At 40.1% G+C, this 22,720-nt stretch overlaps 3 protein-coding genes across 6 annotated transcripts in view; 1 reads left to right on the forward strand and 2 right to left on the reverse strand.

Moving 5' to 3' along the window:
- The window catches only part of msi1b (musashi RNA binding protein 1b), a 29,710-nt gene extending 18,914 nt beyond the window's left edge, over positions 1-10,796 (reverse strand). The window contains exons 1-5 of one of the 2 annotated variants that reach the window (XM_077521196.1): positions 8,004-10,796; positions 6,795-7,063; positions 6,561-6,601; positions 6,113-6,194; positions 5,895-5,979 (exon numbers count right to left, since the gene is read on the reverse strand). In XM_077521196.1, coding sequence (XP_077377322.1) covers positions 5,895-5,979; positions 6,113-6,194; positions 6,561-6,601; positions 6,795-6,853 — 267 coding nt within the window. In that variant the 5' untranslated portion in view covers positions 6,854-7,063; positions 8,004-10,796. Of the gene's footprint in view, positions 1-5,894; positions 5,980-6,112; positions 6,195-6,560; positions 6,602-6,794 lie in introns of both variants that reach the window. The other variant, XM_077521195.1, reaches the window with a different exon arrangement.
- On the forward strand, positions 10,110-19,250 carry hnf1a (HNF1 homeobox a). 3 transcript variants are annotated; one of them, XM_077521192.1, is made up of 10 exons: positions 10,110-10,665; positions 13,496-13,695; positions 13,784-13,964; positions 15,149-15,351; positions 16,644-16,789; positions 16,864-17,005; positions 17,074-17,256; positions 17,350-17,462; positions 18,570-18,654; positions 18,859-19,250. In XM_077521192.1, exons 1-10 carry the CDS (start codon positions 10,385-10,387, stop codon positions 18,990-18,992), a joined length of 1,668 nt encoding a protein of 555 aa, XP_077377318.1. In that variant the 5' UTR covers positions 10,110-10,384; the 3' UTR covers positions 18,993-19,250. The 3 variants fall into 3 exon arrangements, with proteins under 3 accessions (XP_077377318.1, XP_077377319.1, XP_077377320.1); XM_077521193.1 differs by having other exon boundaries at positions 18,862-19,250; XM_077521194.1 differs by lacking the exon at positions 10,110-10,665 and adding an exon at positions 10,800-11,435.
- On the reverse strand, positions 19,167-22,422 carry c5h12orf43 (chromosome 5 C12orf43 homolog). Its single transcript, XM_077521198.1, has 6 exons — positions 22,277-22,422; positions 22,105-22,132; positions 21,794-21,892; positions 21,641-21,705; positions 21,479-21,566; positions 19,167-19,727 (listed from the first exon to the last, which is right to left on the reverse strand). The coding sequence occupies exons 1-6, from the start codon at positions 22,395-22,397 to the stop codon at positions 19,397-19,399; spliced, it is 732 nt and encodes a 243-aa protein (XP_077377324.1). The 5' UTR covers positions 22,398-22,422; the 3' UTR covers positions 19,167-19,396.
- Between the last annotated feature and the right edge of the window lie 298 nt (positions 22,423-22,720).

Below are 22,720 nucleotides of genomic sequence, written 5' to 3' on the forward strand. Positions count from 1 at the left end.
GGCCGCAAATGGCCCCCGGGCGGCAGTTTGGACACCCTTGCTCTCAGGTAATCAGACAACTTTGATGCCTGTTTTTAACTAGGGATGTAACGATAAGGGCAATATTGCGATATCGTGATATTAAAATTGCCACAATATCGGCGTCGTCATGTTCACAATATTTAAAAGGAACACATCTGTTAAAAAAAAAAAAAAGTCAGGTTGATTTCCATTTGTGCAGTTCTAGCACCCTCTGGTGGCTAGTTTATTAGTGCAATTTCATTTTCATTAGGGATGTTTTGGCCTTCTATATTTGAAATCTGGGATAATTGTCAGATGAAAGGGGAAGCTAATTTGCTTGTGTGAAGCGATCAATGTGTGCTTGCATTAGCAAGTAAGTTTCTCAATATTGTTTATATGCATTTCTGATATGTACAAAAGTACAATATTGTGGGGTTTTTTTTTTTTTTTTTTTTGTATGAGCTCTCTTTTTTTTTTTTCCCCCAATATTGTGACCATTTTTAAATATCGCCAACCTCCCCACAATATCGTGATAATTATCATATTCATATTGTGACAATATCGTATTGTGACGTTTGGACATCGTTACATCCCTATTTTTAACTGACCGATATCAAATCAAGTCAAGTTGAAATCAGCAACATGGACACCGTGATGAAATGCAGAGAGAGAGAGAGAGTGCATTTTAATGCTTAAGAAATTGAAACCCAAACAAATCTTGAATTGAAGTTTGGGATGCCTACCTAAGTAAGTGATGAGAAAATCGCTCGGAAAAAGCGACACATAACGCGGAAACTTTGGAATACCGCGGACAAACCTAATTTCGATTTGATCGTGCTTTTTATTCCGACGAGTGCATGCGTGCGTGTGTGTGTCGAGGCGCTCAGGTGGAATGCCGGTGAATGTCCGGCTGAACCCGCCGCCTCTCTCGTCACCACCGTGTGACACGCGAGCTCCCGGAATCTCACACGGGGCAGCGCAATCGCAAACCCGCCTCACCTCGGTGAGGAGAGCCTGCGAGCGATCGGGGGAAGTGTGCGAAGAGAGAGAGCGAGCGCCAGGGTCGAGCAAGACAGGATAGAGGAGAGAGAGAGAGAGAGAGAGAAGGGGAGCTGTCAATCACACCACAGCGACAGGAGATCCACCACATTTTGTTTGTTTGTGTTAGTTTGTTTTTGCCTCCAAAACTACGCATGGCATCGAGCTAGCTCGTCAGCATCTGCCATTCCGGATGATTCTCTGCTTTTGTAGTTCCTGGGCCCACTTACTGCTTATTTATCCCCCAAAACAAATGTTAGAGCGAGCGTCACACCATGCCATGAGAATGTCAAATATAAACAGGTTGCATTTAAGTCTACACCGATCTAATAGAGGTAGAGATCAACTAGGCTACTCCAGACTGTGCCGCCGTTACGCTAACAGATGGTGAGGCGGCACATACGCTAAGATTAGTTTGCGAACCATGAGAGGGTAAAGTTAAACTACGGTACAGTAGAGAGCTCGAGCCTCTATGGTAAATCGCATGCGTTTACCAGAATGAGGACGACAGCGTGTTTTCTACTCGAGTACGACTCGACGAGATCGGCCACAGGTTTTTCTTTCTCTTCTAAAAAGAGTGAGAAGACTAAAAGGCTAAGACTGGAGGACCGGATGCAGAGTCTACTGTTTAGTTTCTATATGGCTAGACTACACTGATAGTCACCTCCGCTCACCAACCCTCCTGATGGCCAACACTCCTGTGCACATTCAAAAACAAACAGACACACACAAACAAACAAAATCAAACAGGGCGGCACACAGCGCATGAGCGGAGGAAGGAAATAGTGGACATTAAACAATGGCTGTATTAATGGAAGTGATACGCGTGGCGGGGGGGAAATGTTGAGAGATGAATGCGACATAAAAAAAAAAAAAAAAAGTTTAAGTAACACATTTTCATCAGATATAGTGCGAGCACGCAGCTTGAAGCCTCGCACGTGCAGACGTGTGACCTGATTGCAAGGTAGGAGAGGTGAAGCTGGGCGTCGTTGCGAGAGGTTTTAGGAAATCACAGCAAATCCCCTTTTGCCATCTCAAGTGGACATGAAAAGTCTACACACTGCAACTGATAGACCAGGCAGGGTGTGTCACATACAAATATATGGCCATGGTATAAAAGTAATTGTAAAATATATCATTATCATAATTATTATATAAATGAATGAATTAATAAATCAATCAATAAATAAATCAATAAATACATGCATTTTAATAATAACTAATGGTAATTCATTAACTTAATTAATACATAAATAGCCAGTAATTAAAATAATAAAATTAGAATAATCTTTGAATAAATAATTAAGTAAATACATAAACAAAATCAAAATAAAACACAATATATAAATGTATATTGGAAGATGTTCACAAATTTTTTAAACAAATAAATAAATAAATAAATACATAAATAAAATCAATATATAAACACAATATATAAATGTATTTTCTAAATAAATAGATAAATAATCATTATTACAATGTTCTTGGCACTCTTGGGAGCAAGATCAACCTACTAGAACATCTGATAAATAAATAAATAAATACATGATGACTGATCAGTTTTAATAATAACTAATAGGCAATTCATTAATTTAATTAGTTAATACATAAATAGCTAGTAATTCAAATAATAACATAATTATAATAATTTTTAAATCAAAATAAAACACAATATATAAATGTATAATTATAAATAAATAAATAAATACAACTCTAAAACGAAAGCCAATTCAAAGAAATGGATGTTGTTATCGGACTGAGCAGCCCACAATTATGCAATTCCCCCCCTCCCCCCATTTTAGTTGTTTTTACATCACATTGTTGGCGGCAAACATTTTTAAATGATTTATTTTGGTCTCAATTCTTTATATCACCAACACCTGTCATTTACGTCAAAAAGGGCACACAGACTTTTCTATCCGCTGTACATCGTGGTATGCAACAGTTGGCCCGACATAGGCCCACACACTCCACGCCGCGTGCTGATTGGGCGGCTCTCAAAAGTCTCTCGAGGACCAGCGCAAGCCTGTTGACTCCAATCCTATTAGTTAGGAGAGCCACACTAATCGCAGACGGGGGCTGCTCCACCCCCCGTCGCGTTTCTGCCGCGGCGCTCGACTCGTTAACGAGACCGCAAACAAATTGTGCCGTTAGTATCGGGCGGACCCATTTTAGAAGACGGCAGGAAGCTGAGGGCCAACTCAAAGGGTAGCGGTTACACGATCTCCGCATTGCACCCGCCGCTATCCGCGCCTCAACGCCAACAGTTAGCGATAAATTGCGCGTTCGCTCGGCAGCTTCACTGCTCTGCAAAGGTCCGCTTCATTCCAGCAGCGCTCGAGCGATTCAGTCGGTCCACAGCATGGCGCATTCTTTGTGTTGCCACAGGAGAACCTTTTCTCTCCCCTCGCTAACAGGATAACCTGTCTGTCTGACGAAGGGGGGTGGAGGTAGGATGAGCGGCCTCCAATAAACTCCTCCTCCAACCCTTTTTGGCTGGTCTGGAGTTCTCTAACTTCAAAAGGTTAAACTGCCCCAACGACCGCCGTCCACTGCTGTGTCCGACGAGGCTAAACAACATTAACACTGGCAAGTTGAAGAAGAAGAAGTAAAGAAAAAAAAAAAATGAGACAGCAGGACTTAATGACCTTCACTTTCCTTGACTGCGCCTGTTTAATACTGTCTTGCGGTCGCCAAGAAATAATTGTAAATGATGTGCATTGTTATCGGCCTCTTTTTCTTTTGTGACAGAGCCATTCTTCAACTGTGGGGAAGCAAGAGGGGGGAGGGGGTCACTATGGAAACCAACCCCATGGCGATTTAGTGGCGTCCAACCATGGTGGCACAAAGTGCCGCAGCCCATGTCCCCGTGAGTGACACTATACAGCCCAAGAGATAACCAGTAATAAAAAAAAGGAAACTTTCATTCATTAAAAAGTTTTAGTATCATATATTTCTCAGGCCTGTGTGCTTTCTTGAAATTTCCGGCGCAACCTTTTCTCTCTAATTTCTTCTCCTACTTCAGTTGGTGCATCATTCACTATAAAAAAAATAAATGAAAAAAAAAAAAAAATTAAAAAAAAAAGAGTAATATTTACTTTTCGCTCAGAAATTCTCAGTACATTTTACAAGGAGGGTTTTGAGTACATTTTACCTGTTTATTTTTTTTTTTAATTACTCAATCTTTCAGGAACAAGATCATGACCTTTATTTTGGGAGACAGCCAATCTACCACCTGAGCCATGTCACTCTTGTTGTTTGCCACTATACTACATTGTTGGTCGGGAGGTAACGATAAGGGCAATATCGTGATATCGTGATATTAAAAGTGCCACAATATCGTCGTTGTCATGTTCACAATATTTAAAAGGAACACATATGTTAAAAAAAAAAAAGTCAGGTTGATTTCCATTTGTGCACTTCTAGCACCCTCTAGTGGCTAGTTTATTAGTGCAATTTAATTTTCATGAGGGATGTTTTGGCCTTCTATGTTTAAAATCGATGCTAATTTTCAGATGAAGGGGAATCTAATTTGCTTGTGAAGCGATCAATGTGTGCTTGCATTAGCAAGTAAGTTTCTCAATAGTTATTAACGACTGTAGGTAGTTTATTTCCGTTGCTGTTATGTACAAAAGCACAATATTGTGCTTTTTTTTTTTTTTTTTTAGTATGAGCGCTTTTTTTTTTTATTTCTTCCAATATTGTGATCTTTTTTAAATATCGTCAACCCCCACCCCCCTCCCCCCTCCCCCAATATCGGGATAATATCATATCGTGATGTTTGGATACCATTACATCCCTAATTGTTGTTGTGTCCAAACTGAGACCGAAAGCCGCTCTCGGGGGTAGAAGGATTCCGCCTGACACCACTAACACACGGCAGAAGTGGCATGGCTCAGGTGGTAGAGTGGCTTTCTCCCCACATGAAGGTTGTGGGTTCGTTCCTCAACCCTTGAGTAGCTTTTTTTTTTCTTTTTTTTTAATAAACTGGTCAAATGGACTCAAAACTCTCCTTTCAAAATTTACTTAGAAAAAACTTTACTATTTTTTTTTTATCAAGTAAATATATAAATAAAGATGACTTGACTTGACTCTCTTTCTCTCTCTCTTTACTGTGTTCAGCATGCAAAAAGGGGGCAAAAAGTACCCTCTCCCTATTTCAATAAAGTGACCAACCCGCCGCCATCACCACTCCCACTGAGAAGAGAGAGAGGTGGGAGCAGCGGTCCCTATGGCGACCAACGGAGTCGCATTGTTCCAAAACTGGCCCACATTCATCACCGAGACACACATACACTCTCATGCGCGATTAAAACATCCCGAGTTCGGGTTGTGCAGGTGGAATAACCTGCCACCACTTTTATCACTTTGGAAGTGTTACAAGGAGTTTATTTGGTGCGGCCGTCACACCTTGACGCTCTCAGGTTGCATTTGCCCGTTCTGCTGTGGAACTTTTATTCTGGAGGTCATTTCCACCCCTCGGGATGAGAAAAGAAAAGGCAGACAGGAGAAGAAAAGTTTGTTTCCCTCTGAGGAGAAGCGAATGCAAGAATGGCAAAGGGGGAAGTCACCCAGCTCAACTCCCCTTGTTTCTATGGAAATTGACACCGGGTGACATTTTGCTGAATGTTTGGCAGAAAGCAAAGAGATTGTCCCAAGTGTCTCCGCTGTCACTTTTATCATGAAAAGCGTCCCAATCTGAGGAACGGCGGCAGTCATTCACGATGAACAGTCCATAGGAAACTTTAGTAAACACCACCAAATGCATAAACTTTAACGGCACAGTATTAGAAAATCCACTAATCAAGCAGTGGGCAAGAAGATTAGCTGGGGAAAGGAAAAGACAGAGAACTCACTGTTTTTGAGTCCAACTCATGCCTGGTTTGGGCCAGAACTTTATCCACGCCAGCCTGATCCACGAAGGTGACAAATCCAAAGCCTCTGCGGACATCGGGGAGGGGGGGGGGGGTATTAATGACAGTGAAAACTATGTCGACGCGTAATGATATGTTATGAGCAGTGAGGAATCACGGACGACAGATAAACTTTCAGAGCGGACGGACGCCAAGCTCACCTCGAGCGCTTAGTAACCGGATCTCGCATCACCATACACTCCTTCACCTCGCCGTACTTGCAGAAGTACTCCTTCAGACCCTCTGGGACACAAAGCAACAACACGGGGGGACACATTAGTGGAGAATAGTGCTGCAGAGTAGAAGGAAATATGAGACCAATTTGTATTTTTCGTCAAACAAAAGTAACCCGGGGATTAAAAAGGATTAAGTTAAAATCACCGGCAAGATTCCTGTCACATTTTTTTTTTTTAAATCACCAGTCTTTAAACCAACATACAGAATCATTTTTACTTCTGAATGGGTGCATTCATTCAAGTCCAAGGAAAAAGCGAAAACAAACAAATTCAGCATTAGCGAGTGGAAATACTTAAATGGAGATTTTCAACAAGTTCATGCGTCTTTTGCCCTAATCCACGCATAGTATTGAAGACATTTGAGAAGATGTACCTTGTGTTGTTTGCCAGCTGAGTCCACCTATGAACATTTTGCTGTGGAAAGAAACAAAATATTTACATTTGAAGGTAGTGGGATTTTAGTAAATTGAATATTTGCGTGCTCGCACAACACGAACAAACAAAGTGGTTGATGAAACTGGAGGTCAGTAAATGTGACATGAAGGCTCCCAGTGTGGCAAGGCTTGTTCAAGGGGGAGAAAAAAAAAAAGTTTTCTTTTGGACTTACCAGGGGTCGTGAGGGGAGTCCGTAGTGGACAGGGTGCCCTGGCTCCCTTCCGTGTCCATTCTGTGTCCTGGTCGATTGTGTACGGTGCGGGTGCTGCGCCGAGGGTGTCCGGGGCCGAGGCGTGCGGGAGAACAGGCGGGCAGTGAGTGAGAGGCTCAGGGCGGGTTTGGCCCGTGGTGTCAGAGGGGAGCGGGCCAGATGCGAGTTGGGACAGACTCCACCTCCTCGTCGTCCTCTACTCCGTCCACGCTGCTGTCGCTCCTTCATCCCTGAAAGCCAAAGGGACCAGGCGCCGCCGCGGGGCAAAGTTACAGTGAGCGTGAAAGCCGCTTCCTGTGTTAACTTGCAAAATAAGAGCGTGTTCGCGCCGTTCTACAGGTTGAAATAGATCGCGCTTTATGAATTGCAATATTGGGGTAGATTTATGGTACTGTAAATGTAACTGTAACTAATGAGCTGTCAGGGTCAGCCGGCCTAAATTTACAACCTAAATTCTTGTATTTGTATCATGAAATTGTATTAATTTATTGACAAACATTTGTTGTCTTAATTTATTTTGTAGCGTCTCTCTCGTACCTGCGCTGCTTTCACTGTAGGCTACTGTATGGTATGTTTTTTTTGTTTTGTTTTAATCCTTATTATTATTACTGTTTTGTTTTTTGTTTTTTACTTTTCTATTCTATTCCAATTTCCATATAATCTGACGGTCAGATTATATGGACATTGTAGACCGTCATAAAGGCTAGAATCCAAAGAGAAAATGAAAGAAAAGTGCCTTGAGAATCAGTCGGGTTGTAGCAACTATTGTAGCAATTATACTGTTTCCCCAACCAATCGGATTACAAATTCACAGTTGTTCCAGTGTTCACTTCCACTTGTTTCCTGTTGGGGGAACTTAGCTTTTATTGTGAAGGCCCAAGGAGTAAACATCCAACCGTTTTGCTGGTGGATCTTGACACACTTTACTATAATTTGGTTTCAACCGCATGTTTACTGTTACGGTTGGTAACAATTTCGTGTGCAAACTGTGTTATGATCACAGAGTTGAACCACTACACAAACGACATTAGCATTGTTCAAAGAAAATCTATATATGTGTGTGTGTGTGTGTGTGTGTGTTTATGTAGACATATGAACATCTTAGTAACGTTGCAATGAAAACAAAATAGACTGCGCTGTTAAAAAATAAAAAATAAAAAATCAATAGACCTTTAGTAGTTTCTTTGTGGTGTTGACGGTTCAGACTCACTTCTCAGGTATTTCTACGAATCCCATGGCAGTCTGAGTGCATCAAGAGGCTGCTTTTTCAAGATATTTCTGGGAAGCAAGCATTTATTTCAAGGTAACTTTAAGTCAGCTTCAATTTCTACCTTTTAAAACCCCCCAAATGCTGTGTTCTCTTAACAGAAGGCCAGTCAGTGTGCTGTGCTCATTCACCGCTGGACTTTTAAGCATTTAATTAGTGCCAAAGCTAGCTCCAGCTAATCTTCTCAACATGTGACCTGGTAACCAATGTTAAGACCGATCAATATAGCCCGAGTAATTCACACAAGCACAATGGCAGCTTTGACTTGTTGGGTGTAAGGTGCAAGCAGTTGTATTTAAAAAAAAGAAAAAGAAAAAAGAAAGCTCAGCATTTTGAGTGCATTTCCATATAGCTAAGTGTGAGTGTAGATGGACTCTATGTCTTTGTCTTTCACAGTCATAAAGTGTGAAAGTGGAGAATTTGTTTTATGGTCTTGCTATAGTGCACAGTGTCCACTCCGCTAACTTGCTTGCCCTTCACAGCAGATGAAGCTCTGGAAGTGGAACGAGGGCTATTTGGACATGAATGAAGGGGTGGTTGAATTTCTGCATGCATGATCAATGGGGTTGAATAGTGGCGTGGGGGTGGTGGTGGTTTGGGCGTCTAGGAGGATGTTGAGACAGAGAGCTTGTCGTGAGTACACAGAAGCAGCCTGTAAAGTCTCACTAATGAGAGATGGACAGTGTGGATTATTGCATCTCATTACCAATCAGCGCCGCTTTGGCTCTATGGGGAGGGAAAATGTGAGCTGATGCATGTGGCCAAATCTTGATAAACCCAGCTTGCGCAGAATTCGTCAGTGAAATCTGTCCACTTTGGTGAGGAGTTTCCTCTGTAAAGTTAACAATGGGACTTAATTACAGGTCAGTTGCAAGCCTCGGAAAGATAGAGCGAGCTCTGTTACCCATCCAAATACAGTATAATGCCATTTTCCCAAGGGTGGGGTGGGGTAACAGGAGCTCCTCACAAAAAAAAAAAAAAAAAGGTGCTGATGGGCTGAACCTGAGAACGGTATAAGGTGATCAAGGCAGAGAAGAAAGCGAGTGTTTCACGCTGAGAGAACAAGAAAGATTTGTTAACTCTCAAAGGCATTCTCTCGTTCCATTTGCCCTCTTTTTCTTTTTTTTTTATTCCACGCCGCTTCTGACTTTTACACTTTCTCTGGCAGACTGATGAGCCTCAAGATGATGAAATCTTGAGTTTGCAAATCACAGCATCATCAGATTTGGCGAGAAAGTGAGAAAGTCTACAACGAGAGGAATCTTATTACCGAGGAACTCACTAAAACAAGTTTGAGGTGTGACCGATTAGTATTGTAGAAAAAAAAAAAAAAAAAAAGGGAGAGTTCAGAGAATGGCATATTAGCATTGGAAAAAAAATATTCCATAAATGCAGGGTCTCCCGCGTTTCACTTAGGATAATGCACTGTATAAATACAGGATGTATACCAATGAACTCCTTCTCAATCTACACCTCTGGGCTTCTGTTAATGTGTGGTGGTGATTTTTTTCTTCTTCTAAAGAGTAGTACACACCTTACAAATTCTGCCAGGCTTCACTGTATGTGAAATTGAAAACGAAAATTGACATGCAGAAATCATCAATACGCATGAATGGCTCAATAGGGCCCTCTAGTGGCGACCAGGACGGGTCAAATCAAATCTGCTTTCTCAATTTTTTATTTTTTTTTTTAAACGCAACATCATGTAAACACGTTTCCACTTCCGCTATAATTTGAAATATTCATAGCTAAAACAAAAAATGGGATAATGGCCCATGTGTTTTGCACAGTTTTGTCTTTATAGGGGAAAAAACAGGAATGGATTGAGATTGATTGTTATATCACTTTGTTGCATTGAGGGGAGGATCTGCTGCCTCCTTAATTTTGCTTGAGATTGTATCATTGTTGCCCCCCCTTTCGAACTAATTGTTTGTTAAAATGCACTTTGGTCAGCGTTGGGGAATGAGGGAGAGGGGACAAAGTTCAAGGCAGGGGGAGAGGCGGCGAAGAGGAAGAAGGTTAAAAAAAAAAGAAAATTGACCTTTGAAAGCTAAACAGCAGGTGGAGAGCTAAAACCAGGCAGCTCGGGATTAATCGAGAGGAAAGTAAACATAAAGAAATAGAAAGTATCTCTCTTTTTTTTTTTTTTTTGCTTAACTTGAAGAGGGATTCTAAATATGATGGCACCCAGCTTCGTCCATCCGGCCGAAGCCGTGCGCATGTAACCGGCACATGAGAGCAGAGAGTTTGTTTGCAAAGCGGGAGCAGGTAAGGCATCAGAGTAATGGAGGGCGAGGAAAGGGCCGCCATGGCGAGGTCCGGCCGTCTGACGGCCCTTCAGGAACAGCTGGTCTGGGCCCTGCTGGAGTCGGGCCTGTCCCGGGATGTCTTGACCCACGCCATGGGGGAACTGGAGCGAGAACGGGCCAACGGGACAGAGAAGGCGGATGGCGAGAGCTCCGAAGAGGGAGAAATGGATTACCCACCGCAGATAATCAGAGATTTGGAGAAGCTTCCTCCCGAGGAGGCGGCCAAACTGAGGTCTGAAGTGGAACGGCTCCTGCAGTAAGTCGATCTCACAGCACTGACGCCCCAACGGGGTTTTCTTCTTCAATGAGTAGAATTAGAAAATGTCTTGAAAATGAAATTGACGTCACGCTTGTCCCCCATCGCTTTTTTTTTTTTTTTTTTTTTTTTTTTTTAAACCTGAGATCATAACCTGCAAATGTTGATTGGTTCCCCCTCTCTTCCCAAATGTTCCCTCCTTCTCCCGCTCGTCTGTCTGACTCTGGCGTCTGAAGCCAATTTAAAGAGGGTTCCTCCTTTGCTAGTTACTAATTACCCACTCCCATCATTATTCTGTGGCCAATTCTTAATAAATAAGCGAGGAGTATGTAGGTGAAGATTAATGGAGAAGGGCCGGTCCATGAGTCAACGTTTGCATAACCACACGTGATCGAGCTCCGCATTTGAATAAGCGATTTCTTTAAATATGGTATCTGCTTGAAATAATGCATTTTCCAATCATTTGACAATGATTTGTTGACAATAAAATTATATAACGGACAATATTTCATTTTGAACCAAATGCCTGATAATTAGTTTTGGCGTTACATTTAAATTTTTTTTTTTTTTTAAATCTATTCCTGACTTAATTTTAGAAACTTTAAAATAAGGTTTTCCATGCTCGGTATGTTTGACCATTTTTGTCGCTTCAGCAGTTGGACTTTGCTCCTGTGTGCTTTGCTTTCTCTTATCGCTCTCTGTCAATAATGCTCCGGGACACTTCTTCCCATGTGATCACGTCTGACAGCTGTTGCAAGATCTCTCTTTAGGTACCAAGTTATTCTTATAAAATACAACAACCTTCAATAATATTTCGGATTGGCGTATAAGGCGAATATAAAGCGAAATCTTACATTCACAAGAAATGTCAGTTATAAACATATTATACTCTATATTGTGGCTGTTGTTTACACTGATGAAAAACGCACCGCAGCATTTTTATTTGAAGCAAAAGACCTAATAATGCGAGTTTCCTGTACACTTTAGGTCCCGCATTGTTATTTTAGAGTTGTTTCGGTACATTTTTCAGATCAGAATTGAAATGTGCAAAACAGTAAGTGCATTTCTCAAAACTATTTATACAAATTGCAAAACATGATGGTTCCCCCTTTGGGGGTGATCTCTCAAAAGTAAATATTTGTGTCACTGAACATGTCAATGCCATCAGAATGACAAGTCTTTTAGAGTACAGATAACACAGTCAAAATGCTTAGTCATGTTATATATAAAAAAAAGTGTACTTTATTTGACTTTTACTTCATTCGCAATTTATCCCTCTATTAGGGATGGGCGATTACCAATATGAGGTATCGGGCCGATACCTGACCTTATTTCAAGGTATTGGTTTTCATGACAATCAGGAACTAGAAATGAGAAATTAGAAGAATTGAAAATTGCCATTAATTTCATGCATTTTTTTTTTAAGGAAATGCTATATTGGGATATAGAGGTCTTTATTTAAAATGAACTGTCATTGGGGTTTTTTAGGGGAAATTTTATGTCTTATAAATATTAGTGCTATCTGTTCATCCATCCATCCATCCATTTTCTTGACCGCTTATTCCTCACAAGGGTCGCGGGGGGTGCTGGCGCCTATCTCAGCTGGCTCTGGGTAGTAGGCGGGGGACACCCTTGACTGGTTGCCAACCAATCGCAGGGCACACAGAGACGAACAACCATCCACACACACAAGCACACCTAGGGACAATTCTGAGAACCCAATCAACCTGCTATGCATGTCTTTGGAATGTGGGAGGAGACCGGAGTACCCGGAGAAGACCCACGCGGGCACGGGGAGAACATGCAAACTCCACCCAGGAAGGCCGGAGTCGAACCGGAGTCCTCAGAACTGGGAGGCGGACGTGCTAACCACTAGACGCGGACGTACTAACCACTAGACCACCGTGCCGCCCTAGTGGTATCTGTACCAAGGTTATTTTAGTTGACTAAATCTAACAAAAAATTAAACATAAAATTCAAAAACGAATTTCATTAATGAAATGAAACAAAAACAGAAATGTTTTTTTTTTTTAAACGAAAAATAACAAACTACATTTTATGTTTACAAAACTAAAACTATCATTAAAGCAAAAATGTCCTTCGTTTTAGCCTTTGGTAATTAATTTAATGTATGAGACTTTGGGGATAATTTTAAATGTGATTTTAAGTACATTTATTTTGATAATAACCGGAATAAGTTCATTTAAAAGTGTCTCACACAGAAGTGACGTCATCTAGCAGCAGCTAATAGAAAAGCACCTTCAGATGATGTCCCTCCCATAGAGTTTTTTTAAATACTGTGCACAAGTCATACACGTTTTTTTAAACTAAAACTAATACAAAAACTAGCTAAAACTAAACTAAAACTAAACATTAATTAAAAAACTAAAACTAATAAAAACTAACGGAACCACCCTTGAAAAACCAATTAAAACTAAGTAAATTTAAAGAAAAAATTTAATAAAAAAATAAAAACTCAAAACAAAATAAAAACTAACTAAAATGAAAATTCAAAAACTATAACAACCCTGATCTGTATACTTGATATCGTTATTGGTGACTACTCAAGAGTTGAGTACTATCGGTCTGGAAAAAAAAAAAGGGGGGGGGGGGGGGGCAAAACGTTATGCAGGTTAATCAAGGGCTTAATTGCCCCCATATGTGTGATTTTGAACGCGAATATGTGCCCTGTAATCGACTCGTAACCAGTCCACTCTCACCCAAAAGTCAACCAGGATACGTTCCAACTCATCCGTGAACCCGAACAGGATACGCTCAATGAAAGGTGAATGAGCCTAATGGGTCCGTTTTGCATGTCTGCTTCCACCAGGGAAGACCCGTGGCATGTTGCAAAAATGGTGAAGAGCTACATGCAGCAACACAATCTCCCTCAGAGAGAAGTGGTCGAGTCCACGGGCCTCAATCAATCGCACCTCTCTCAGCATCTCAACAAAGGCACGCCAATGAAGAACCAGAAGAGAGCTGCACTGTACAGCTGGTACGTCAAGAAGCAGTGTGAAATCAGCCAACGTGAGTACACAAAAAGCTGCACATAATGTCGGAATTTGACATCTCCGAGAGCGGAAATCTAAAAAGCATGGCGACCGTTACCTGCTAGAATTCACCAACGCCAAACATGGCCTCATGTCTACGGAGGAGCCAGGTGAGGACTCCAGGAGGGGTCGGAGGAACCGATTCAAATGGGGTCCCGCTTCCCTGCAGATCCTTTTCCACGCCTACGAACGACAAAAAAACCCCAGCAAGGAGGAGAGAGAGAGCTTGGTGGAGGAGTGCAACAGGTGGGACGCGAAAGTGCTGATTTCATTCATCCTCCATTTACTTGATGATGTCATCTAATCTGCTCTGTAAGCGTAAGGGAATATTTTCGTCACATCAAACTTCATCATATTCAATTCAATTTTGATTTCATTCTTTAAAAAAGAGAAATGAAAAGGGACACAGAAAACTTGCACAGTCAGTGTTGCTTCAACATCAATATTTCTACAGCTAAAAAAAAAAAAAAAAAAAAAAATCACAAATCTGGTTTTACTAATGGCTGTCTGTTGGCATTGAACCACTTCATAATTTTCTGAAACTCTTTCTCTATTACTTGTAATACTTTATATATATATTTGTCCCAACCTAAAACAAAGTGGTGTCATCTGCAAATAAAATACATTTTAACAATTTGGAAATAGTTGTAAAATCATTCACATCAAGAAGAAAAAGTAGTGGCCACAGAATTGATCCCTGGGGCACCCCGGAAGTTACATATCTGTGTGTTGACGGTCTACTATTGAATTATAATTTTTGTTTTCTATTTTTTAAATAACTAGTGACCCATTGATGTGCGACACCTCTTATACCATATTTAAATAACTTATGCAATAATATTTCATGAGCCAATGCTTTTTGTAACTCCGCAAAAACACATCAACATAGTTGTAATATCATTCACATAAAGAAGAAAAAGTACTGGCCCCAGAATTGATCCCTGGGGCACCCCACAAGTTACATATATATGTGTGTTGACGGTCTACTATTGTTGTTTTCTATTTTTTAAATAACTAGTCACCCATTGATGTGCGACACCTCTTATACCATATTTAAACAATTTATGCAATAATATTTCATGATCCAATGCTTTTTTTTTTTAAATCCACGAAAACACTAAGATGTGCTTTTTATCCATGGCAGTGGAAATTTCTTCAGTTAACTCCATTAATGCCATAGCATTGTCTTGTTGGCATCAGGCAGAATTTTAGTAGTTCCAAAACTATTACTTTTCAGAAAAAGACAACAAAAAACACTATATTGAGCCATTAACATTGTAGCTCCAAAGAGAGCAAGCAAATTTCAACACTTAAAATTGGTCAATAATTTCTAGAAAATACCATGTAATGATTTGTGGGGGAAAAAAGTACCATATAGGTCTTAATTAGCTGGAACTTTTTTTTTTTTTTTTTTTTTCTTCCACCCCCAGGGCAGAGTGTTTGCAGAGGGGGGTGTCTCCGTCACAGCTCGCTGGCCTGGGCTCCAACTTGGTCACTGAGGTCAGGGTGTACAACTGGTTTGCCAACCGCCGAAAAGAGGAGGCCTTCCGGCACAAACTGGCTCTCGATGGGCCTTTCACCAGCCACTCGGTTTCTTCTTCCAACCCCAACCTTTCTTCAAGTCCAGAGCTCAGTAATGGTCTTAAACATTCAAATATGAAATATGTTTTCATCTTTATTGTAAATTAGTTTTTGCTTTTCTGACAGTACTGTATTACAAGTAGTTATATCAGGGGTCTGCAACCTGCAGCTATGGAGCCACATGGGGCATTTCTTTAGACCCCATTCTGTGGAGCTATCAAAAAAAATAATAATTGTAGAAATTCATAGTTTTTCATGTTTATTAGGTATTTTATTTTTTTTTTAAGATAAAATATCATTTAAAGGAATTGAGTAAATTAAAATAAGAGGAGGAAGAGGAAAAGCAGAAAATTACCATAAATGTCCATGCAATTGCCAAAAATGTCAGAGTAGATTAACGTACAAAAGGTAACCATAAAATGTCTAAAAACAAAGGAAGAAAGGCAGAAAAATACTATATATTTGGTATTGCCAAAAACGAAATCCGAAAATTGGTTTAAAAAAAAAAATGTTTAAAAGGCAGCTATAAAATATCCCCCCCTCCAAAAAAAGGAAATTAAAAAAAAAATGCAGACATTTTATGATAATTTTTGTAAAGTCAGAAAATTGATAGTAAAAAGGCAAAAAAAAAAAAAAAGTTACAAAATTGCCATAAAATGTCCACAAAGTTGCAAAAAGTGTCAGAAAATTGATTAAACGTATAAAAGGTAACCATAAAATGTACAAAAACAAAGGAAAAAGGGCTGAAAAATACTATATCTTTGGTAAAAAAAAAAAAAAAAAAAGAAATACGTTTAAAAAGTAGTTAGGAAATGTGAAAAAAAATCACAAAAATTACCATAAAATGTCTGCAAAATTTCAACACAAAACAAACAAAATGTCAGAAAATTGACAGTAAATAAAAAGGCAAAAAAAAAACTACAAAAATTTTCTGAAAATTGAGAGCAAATCACAAAATAGCCATGAAATGTCCCAAAATGAAGAAGAGAGGGAGAAAATTAAATCGCTGTAATATGTCCATAAAATTGCCAAAAATGTCAGAAATCACAGAAAGGCAGAAAAGTCTAAAAATGAAGTATGAAAAAACACCACACAAAAAAAGAAGAAAATGAATCTCAATTATGTTGCAACTCTAATTAGCTCTTGGGCGGCAGGCCCTCCATCAAACCAACACACTGTTTCGTTCATCAATCTTCAAATGACAGATTTTTTTGTTATTTATTTGGCCTTAAAATGGCTCTTTGGACAGGACAGGTTGCTGACCCCTGGGCTATACTGTACAGGAAGCACATGTGACAAGATCGACAAAAGATGTTTGATTGTTGATTTTCTGTTCCATCCCAGGTGTCAAATATAGCCATCAAATCCAATGCGACACCCTGAACTCAGCCAGAGGTAGTGCAGGTGAAAGTGTGGGTCGCCTAGTGGCCAGTCCTGTCCAGCTGGAGCCAAGCCACACACTCCTCCTGGAGAGCCACCATCCCAAACTGGTGAGCGAGTGTTCTATGCCCACATATTGCTGCCTAATTAGGGCCAACGTGATCACGTTGCCATCTGGTTTTAGGTTTCCAGTGGAGGCCCGCTGCCGCCTGTAAGCACTCTGACCTCGCTGCACAGTTTGTCCTCCTCCCCTGCATCCTCGCAAGGCCTCATCATGGCCTCACTGCCCAGCGTTATGAGCCTCGGAGAGTCCTCACTTCTTATTGGTAACCAAGTACATTTTAAGTTTGAAATGACATCGTTGTTTATCCACCCCCAACATTTTCATTCTCAGGTCTAGCTTCAACACAACCTCAAACGGTACCGGTCATCAACAACATGGGAGGCAGTTTCACGACTCTGCAGCCAATCTCATTCCAGCAGCAGCTTCACGCCCAGCAACCAATGGCGCAGCAGCTCCAGAGTCACATGGGCGCCAATCCATTTATGGCTACCATGGCGCAGTTGCCAAGTCACAGTGAGGGCGCAGCAGTACACACACACACACACACACACACAATTCTGTAAAATTGGCGTGAAAGTGGCACTTCATTCTGCTCTTTACTTGTAGTGTACAAGACGGAGTCACCTCAGTACCCTTCATCCAGTCTGCTGTCTCAGGCCATGGTCATCACTGACAGCAGCAGCCTGGGGACACTAACCAGCCTCGCATCTGTCAGACAGGTGACTTTGGGGGAGCGTTTTATGCGCCTCACTAGTCTAAACGTATCATTCTGATTAACTCATTCACTCCCAGCCGTTTTCCCAGAAGCAATCCCGTTCGCTCCCGGCTGTTTTACTGGATTTTGACAGATTTTGCAAGTCCCACAGAATATTGTGTTCAATTGCTATAAAAGCATGGAACCTACCAAAAGAAAGATTAAAGTCTCTTCTTTCATCAGGAAAAAAAAGTATGATTCTATCTGTTTCAGTTTTGCAGCAATTAGCATTAGATGAGAGCTAAAATTCATCAGTTTTCACAAATCTACTTAAATTGTAAGTAATTGAGCTTTTTTTCTACATGGCCCTGGTTGATCTCCTTTGCTCTGCTGCCACCTGCTGGCCGTTTGTGTAATAACTACCAAAAAACGTATAAATACGTCTTTGGGACACTTACAACATTAAAAAAAACGTATTTACACGTTATTGGGAGCAAATGAGTTAATATTGCGTTTGTGGAATATGCATTAAGCAGCAAAATCTTCTTATCCATCTCGGGGCAGCCATTTTTCCATTTGCTGCCAACTGAAAATGGCATTACAGTTGCTCAATTACGAGAAAACAGGTAAGTCGTGATTGGTCCGTTACCAGAGTCCTAAGAAACTGTACACCCCCCCCCCAGAAACGTGCAAAATACAAATTACGCAATAGCAAACTAGTCATGGAAAGAGAAATTTTGAAAAGCTCTCAAATATCGCAAAAAGGTTTTTACAGTCTCGTGAGGTGGTTTTCGAGAGCCATCAATATGGAGATGTACCGCAAAAGTGTCATGAAAACGCATTTCCACTAGTCATGTGATCCCACCCGGTCACACGGTCGGAAGTAAAAGGCCAATAACCACTCGATTTTGTGTCGGAACTGCCTCCTGAAGGGAGAACAATTATATTTTTTTTTGACCACAAAGCGAGTTAGCCAAGGCTAACGCTTCCTCCACATCAATTATTTATTTTTATTTTTATTTTTTTTAATACAAATGCCGATCTTGACTTTGTTGTAATGTCTGAGTACACAAATCCGCACATGAATGATGTATGTGTACGGGAATATTTCCACTGTTTTCTTTTTGGGTAGATTCTAACGGCAGATCCTGAGGAGCAAACCGATCCTTCCCTGCAGGAAAATTCTCTGCACCTGCAGGCTCACACACCTGTACCAGGTAGGAAGCAGTGAGTGCAGGTTTGGATAGTGACAGGGGAACCTCGGGCCTTGAACTGCAACTGCAGCAGAGGCGTAGTCATGATTTGCTATGACATCACTTTTCCATTCATCTTGTGGCAAAGAAGTTTGGATTGAATTTTTTTTTTTAGTGTTACTATTATTTGACTTGAATGTATAAAAGACAAATATGGCGTTTTGTCAGCAGCATCAAGCCAGAGCCCAGAGATGTATTCTGCCTCCCAGACAACAGACAGCCACCAGTCTCACCTCCTGTCGCCGTCACCGACAGACATCAGCTCTTACATTCCCACACAAATGGTCTCTCCGGCACAGTAGAGCTGCGCTCCAGCAATGCCTGCCCCAACACCAACGTGACCCAGAAGCTGTTCGGAAAGGACCGCAAAGAAGTTTGGAGGTTTTAAGAAACTCAGCTGGCTGCAACATGAACAAGGAGCTGCGTTTGAGATCCCTTGCTTTTTACACAGAAAAAGAAAAATCACCTAAAATGTATTTTATTTAAATACTTTTTTTTAATGTAATCTTGAGAAATTGTATGCTCACTTAAAATGTGAACATTTTATAAAACACACTGAACATCTGTGACAAACTGTGAGCAAACGTATTAAACGGTATGATTTTAAATGGTTGACTTTTGACTGTAAACATGGGAGTAGTTTCTTGAACATGTTTTCAACAAATCTTTTTATGCTTGTAGAAAGGAAGCATTTTTTGCTCCCGGCCTACGAATCGCATTCTGCCACTTTCTTTTTCCGTTTGACTTTTTGGTGTTCCTGCTTTGAACCTGCGTTCTCAGCACTGTTTTGAACGCAAGACGATCCGTCACAGTCCGCATTGCTTCCCGCATCTTCTGCCCATTCCCTCTTCCTCTTCTTCTTCTTCTTCTTAGCAACAATTTCCTCTTCTGCCTCAGACGATTTCTTCTGTTTCTTTTCTGAGCAAAGAGTTGCCGATGCCGTTTGGGAGGAAATGAGCGTGGATGATGAGGGCAAGAGATCTTTCAAAGACACAGCTGCCTCCTTCAGCCTCGTTTCCATCTCACTGTCGCTGTCACTGGACCAAAGAGAGTGTAAATTGTTGCATTAAGGAGCAGAATTCTTAGTTCCATTCTCTATCTCACACAACATCCCCACAATGCCGCCTGCCTCGGCGTTAGGTCCTTCCTCCACGGATTCATCAAGGACTCTTTTCTCGAGTCCTGCTCTAACAAAAGTGTTGCAGGTGCTCGTTATAGCATCCATGATGTTAAACAGACTAATATGAGTTCAACTACTGAGTCTGAATTCACAATGACTGCCTGTTCCTTGGCATCTCTGACTCCCCCTTTCCGTGTTCCTTTGCAACCATCACAGCAGGACAATCAGACTACTCACAAAGTTGTTGAGTGGATCGTCAGTTTACATACAAGAACCTCACCTGCGATTGTTCTGATATATGGAGGAAAAAAAACTGCATCATATCGTAGTTGTCTAGTGGAGACTAAAAGGTCTCTTCAGGTTAACCCTTGATCATCTTGAAACCATCTTTACTGTCACCTTCAGTATTGCATACAATTTGTTCCAGGACGGTTTGATTTTTTTGGGGGGATTTTAAAACATTTTTTCCCATCGGAAATACTGACATAAAAATAATCTGTAGAAGTGTCAAACTGTTGCCATCATGGGGCACATAATGGAAAGCATAATAAAATAAAATAACGATAATATTCCTAGGATTCATTCAACTGTGAAAACAATTTAACAACAGTTTCGATTTTTAGAATAAGACAGAAGACAAAAAACAATAAAACAAAGCTGAATGACGACGGAATCATGTCACTGAGGTTAATTGTAATTCTTATGGAAAAAGAAGTCAGCTACGTTTCATAGTAATATGCAAGATCAATAACACTTTTCACTTCTTCGTTATAATAGTTTGTGATTTTTCATTATATTCAGTTTTATTTCCTTTTATTTATTTATATTTTTCAAGTTTTCAGAGCAGGTGTGGTTGTTTTTATTGTTCTTTATATTTTCCAAATGGCCCCATTTTAGTTTTATAATTAGATTTACTGATATTATTATTATTAAAATATTTTGAGTATCTGTCGAGTCCAAGATAAAAAAGAAAAGAAAAAGGAAATATAATGTAAAAAATTTAAAAAGTACAATTTAATAAAGTAAATTGCAATTTTCAAATGACTGTTTGATCTTCCTTCTTCTGTACAGACGTAACAAAATAAATACATTTAAAATGAACCCCGAAAGTTCATTTATTACATTACCCGGTAATTAACCAGTAAGAAAACGAAGGACATTTATTTATGCAATAATTACAGATAGATTTCTAAACGGGAAATGTAGTCTCAGTCAGGTTTCGTTTTTCAAAAGCATTTTTGATTTTATTGTCCTTTTCAATTAACATTTTTTTTTTTCAATTTTAGTTTTTTTTTGTTAGTTTTCGTTAAATACAATAACTATGATGTATGAACGCTGGAGTCTTGCTGCATTAAATTCACCCATGTTTATCCACTTATGTTCCTCTATTAAAAACTCATTGTTGAGACAGGCCACTCGGATTCGACAAATAAAACACATGAAGAGTTAATATCACTAAATTCAGAGCCGAGATTGTGTGAGACATGCTAAAAATATTTTGTGATGTGTTTGAACCCAGAATTTTTGTGGTATTTTCGATTATCGAATAGTCTTAAGAATAGAGGTTTCACTCTAAATTCTATGTGCTTATGGCTTGGCTCCATTGGCAACAAAATGTGTTGCGACAAAATGAGCGGATCCTATCAATGACAGTGTAGTTATACAAACCTTGAGCTGGGAATAGGCCTTCGTCGTACAGCAAGAGGGGGGTCCTCTGCTGGCTGTCCTGGGACTGATGTTGAGAACAAACGGAACCCTGAAATAAAAATAGAACATTTAAACAGACAAAAAAAAGATTACGAGAACAATAAAGAGGAGAAGAACATTTACCTTCATCGTCAAATTTTTCTGGTGCCTTACAGTTAGATATGTCAGTCTGGATTTCTGTCAAGCGACTAAGTCAAATACATGTGGATTAGAACATTTTAATTTCCTTAAGTGATTAAAAGTTAGTAGGAGAAAAAAAAAGTACATTTAGGTTACCTGTCAAGAAATTGTCCCAACTTTTTGGCAACATGAATTTGAAACCCCTGGGTGACCTGGAGCTCGTTGCCATCATGTTCATGGTCCGCAGCTACAACACTTTCCCCAAACACAGTAGTACACTAGTCATCATCATCATCACATACTGTACTCACATAATTGCAACATTAGCTACAGCTGTTGAGTTCCAATATAAGGGTTGTGTGTTTGTAAACAAACCTTATGTACCGTGACGTTATGATTTGGGAAAGCTAGCCATTCGTTAAAATTAGTTTACAATCAAGGACAAAGTAGTTTTATGATTCACTTACCGTTTTGACTGTTTTGTACTGCCATTTCCTGAAAATTAAGACATTTCCATTTCAATTAAACACAACAAAAAAATGACGTAAGGTTCATTGTGTATCACAACCCGAATTCTCATCTGTATAACGTTTATATTGACAACAGTATGAAATTTAAAATAGCAGAAAAAAAAAATACCATTGGTCCCGCTTTTCTGTGTATCCCAAACTGCTTCTTGACATCGTTTCAGCTCTTCGTCGTCGCTGCTACTGGATTCCCTTGCTGACCCGACCATCATTTTTACTGCATTGCCCGCCATGACAAGTTGCTACAACACACGTGCAGAACTGTTTCCTGTTTTCTGCTGAGGATTGTGGGTAACGTAGTTTGTAGTCACAAAGAGAACCTCTTCTACCAAACAAACGTTTGCGCGTTTATCACTGCCGTATAATAACATATATGACATACGAGCTCACGAATGTGCAATGAATATTGGATTGAAATTATTATGCTGTTCAATAAAAAAGAAAAGAAACGCAGACGAAAAATTACAAATTACATGTAACGGTTTTGATACTGGCATCAACAACAACAACAAAATTGCTATTTATAGTTTTGACACAATAACACAAAATGTGTTGC

Source organism: Festucalex cinctus, chromosome 5 (assembly GCF_051991245.1).
Source record: "Festucalex cinctus isolate MCC-2025b chromosome 5, RoL_Fcin_1.0, whole genome shotgun sequence".
NCBI classification, from domain to species: Eukaryota; Metazoa; Chordata; class Actinopteri; order Syngnathiformes; family Syngnathidae; genus Festucalex; species Festucalex cinctus.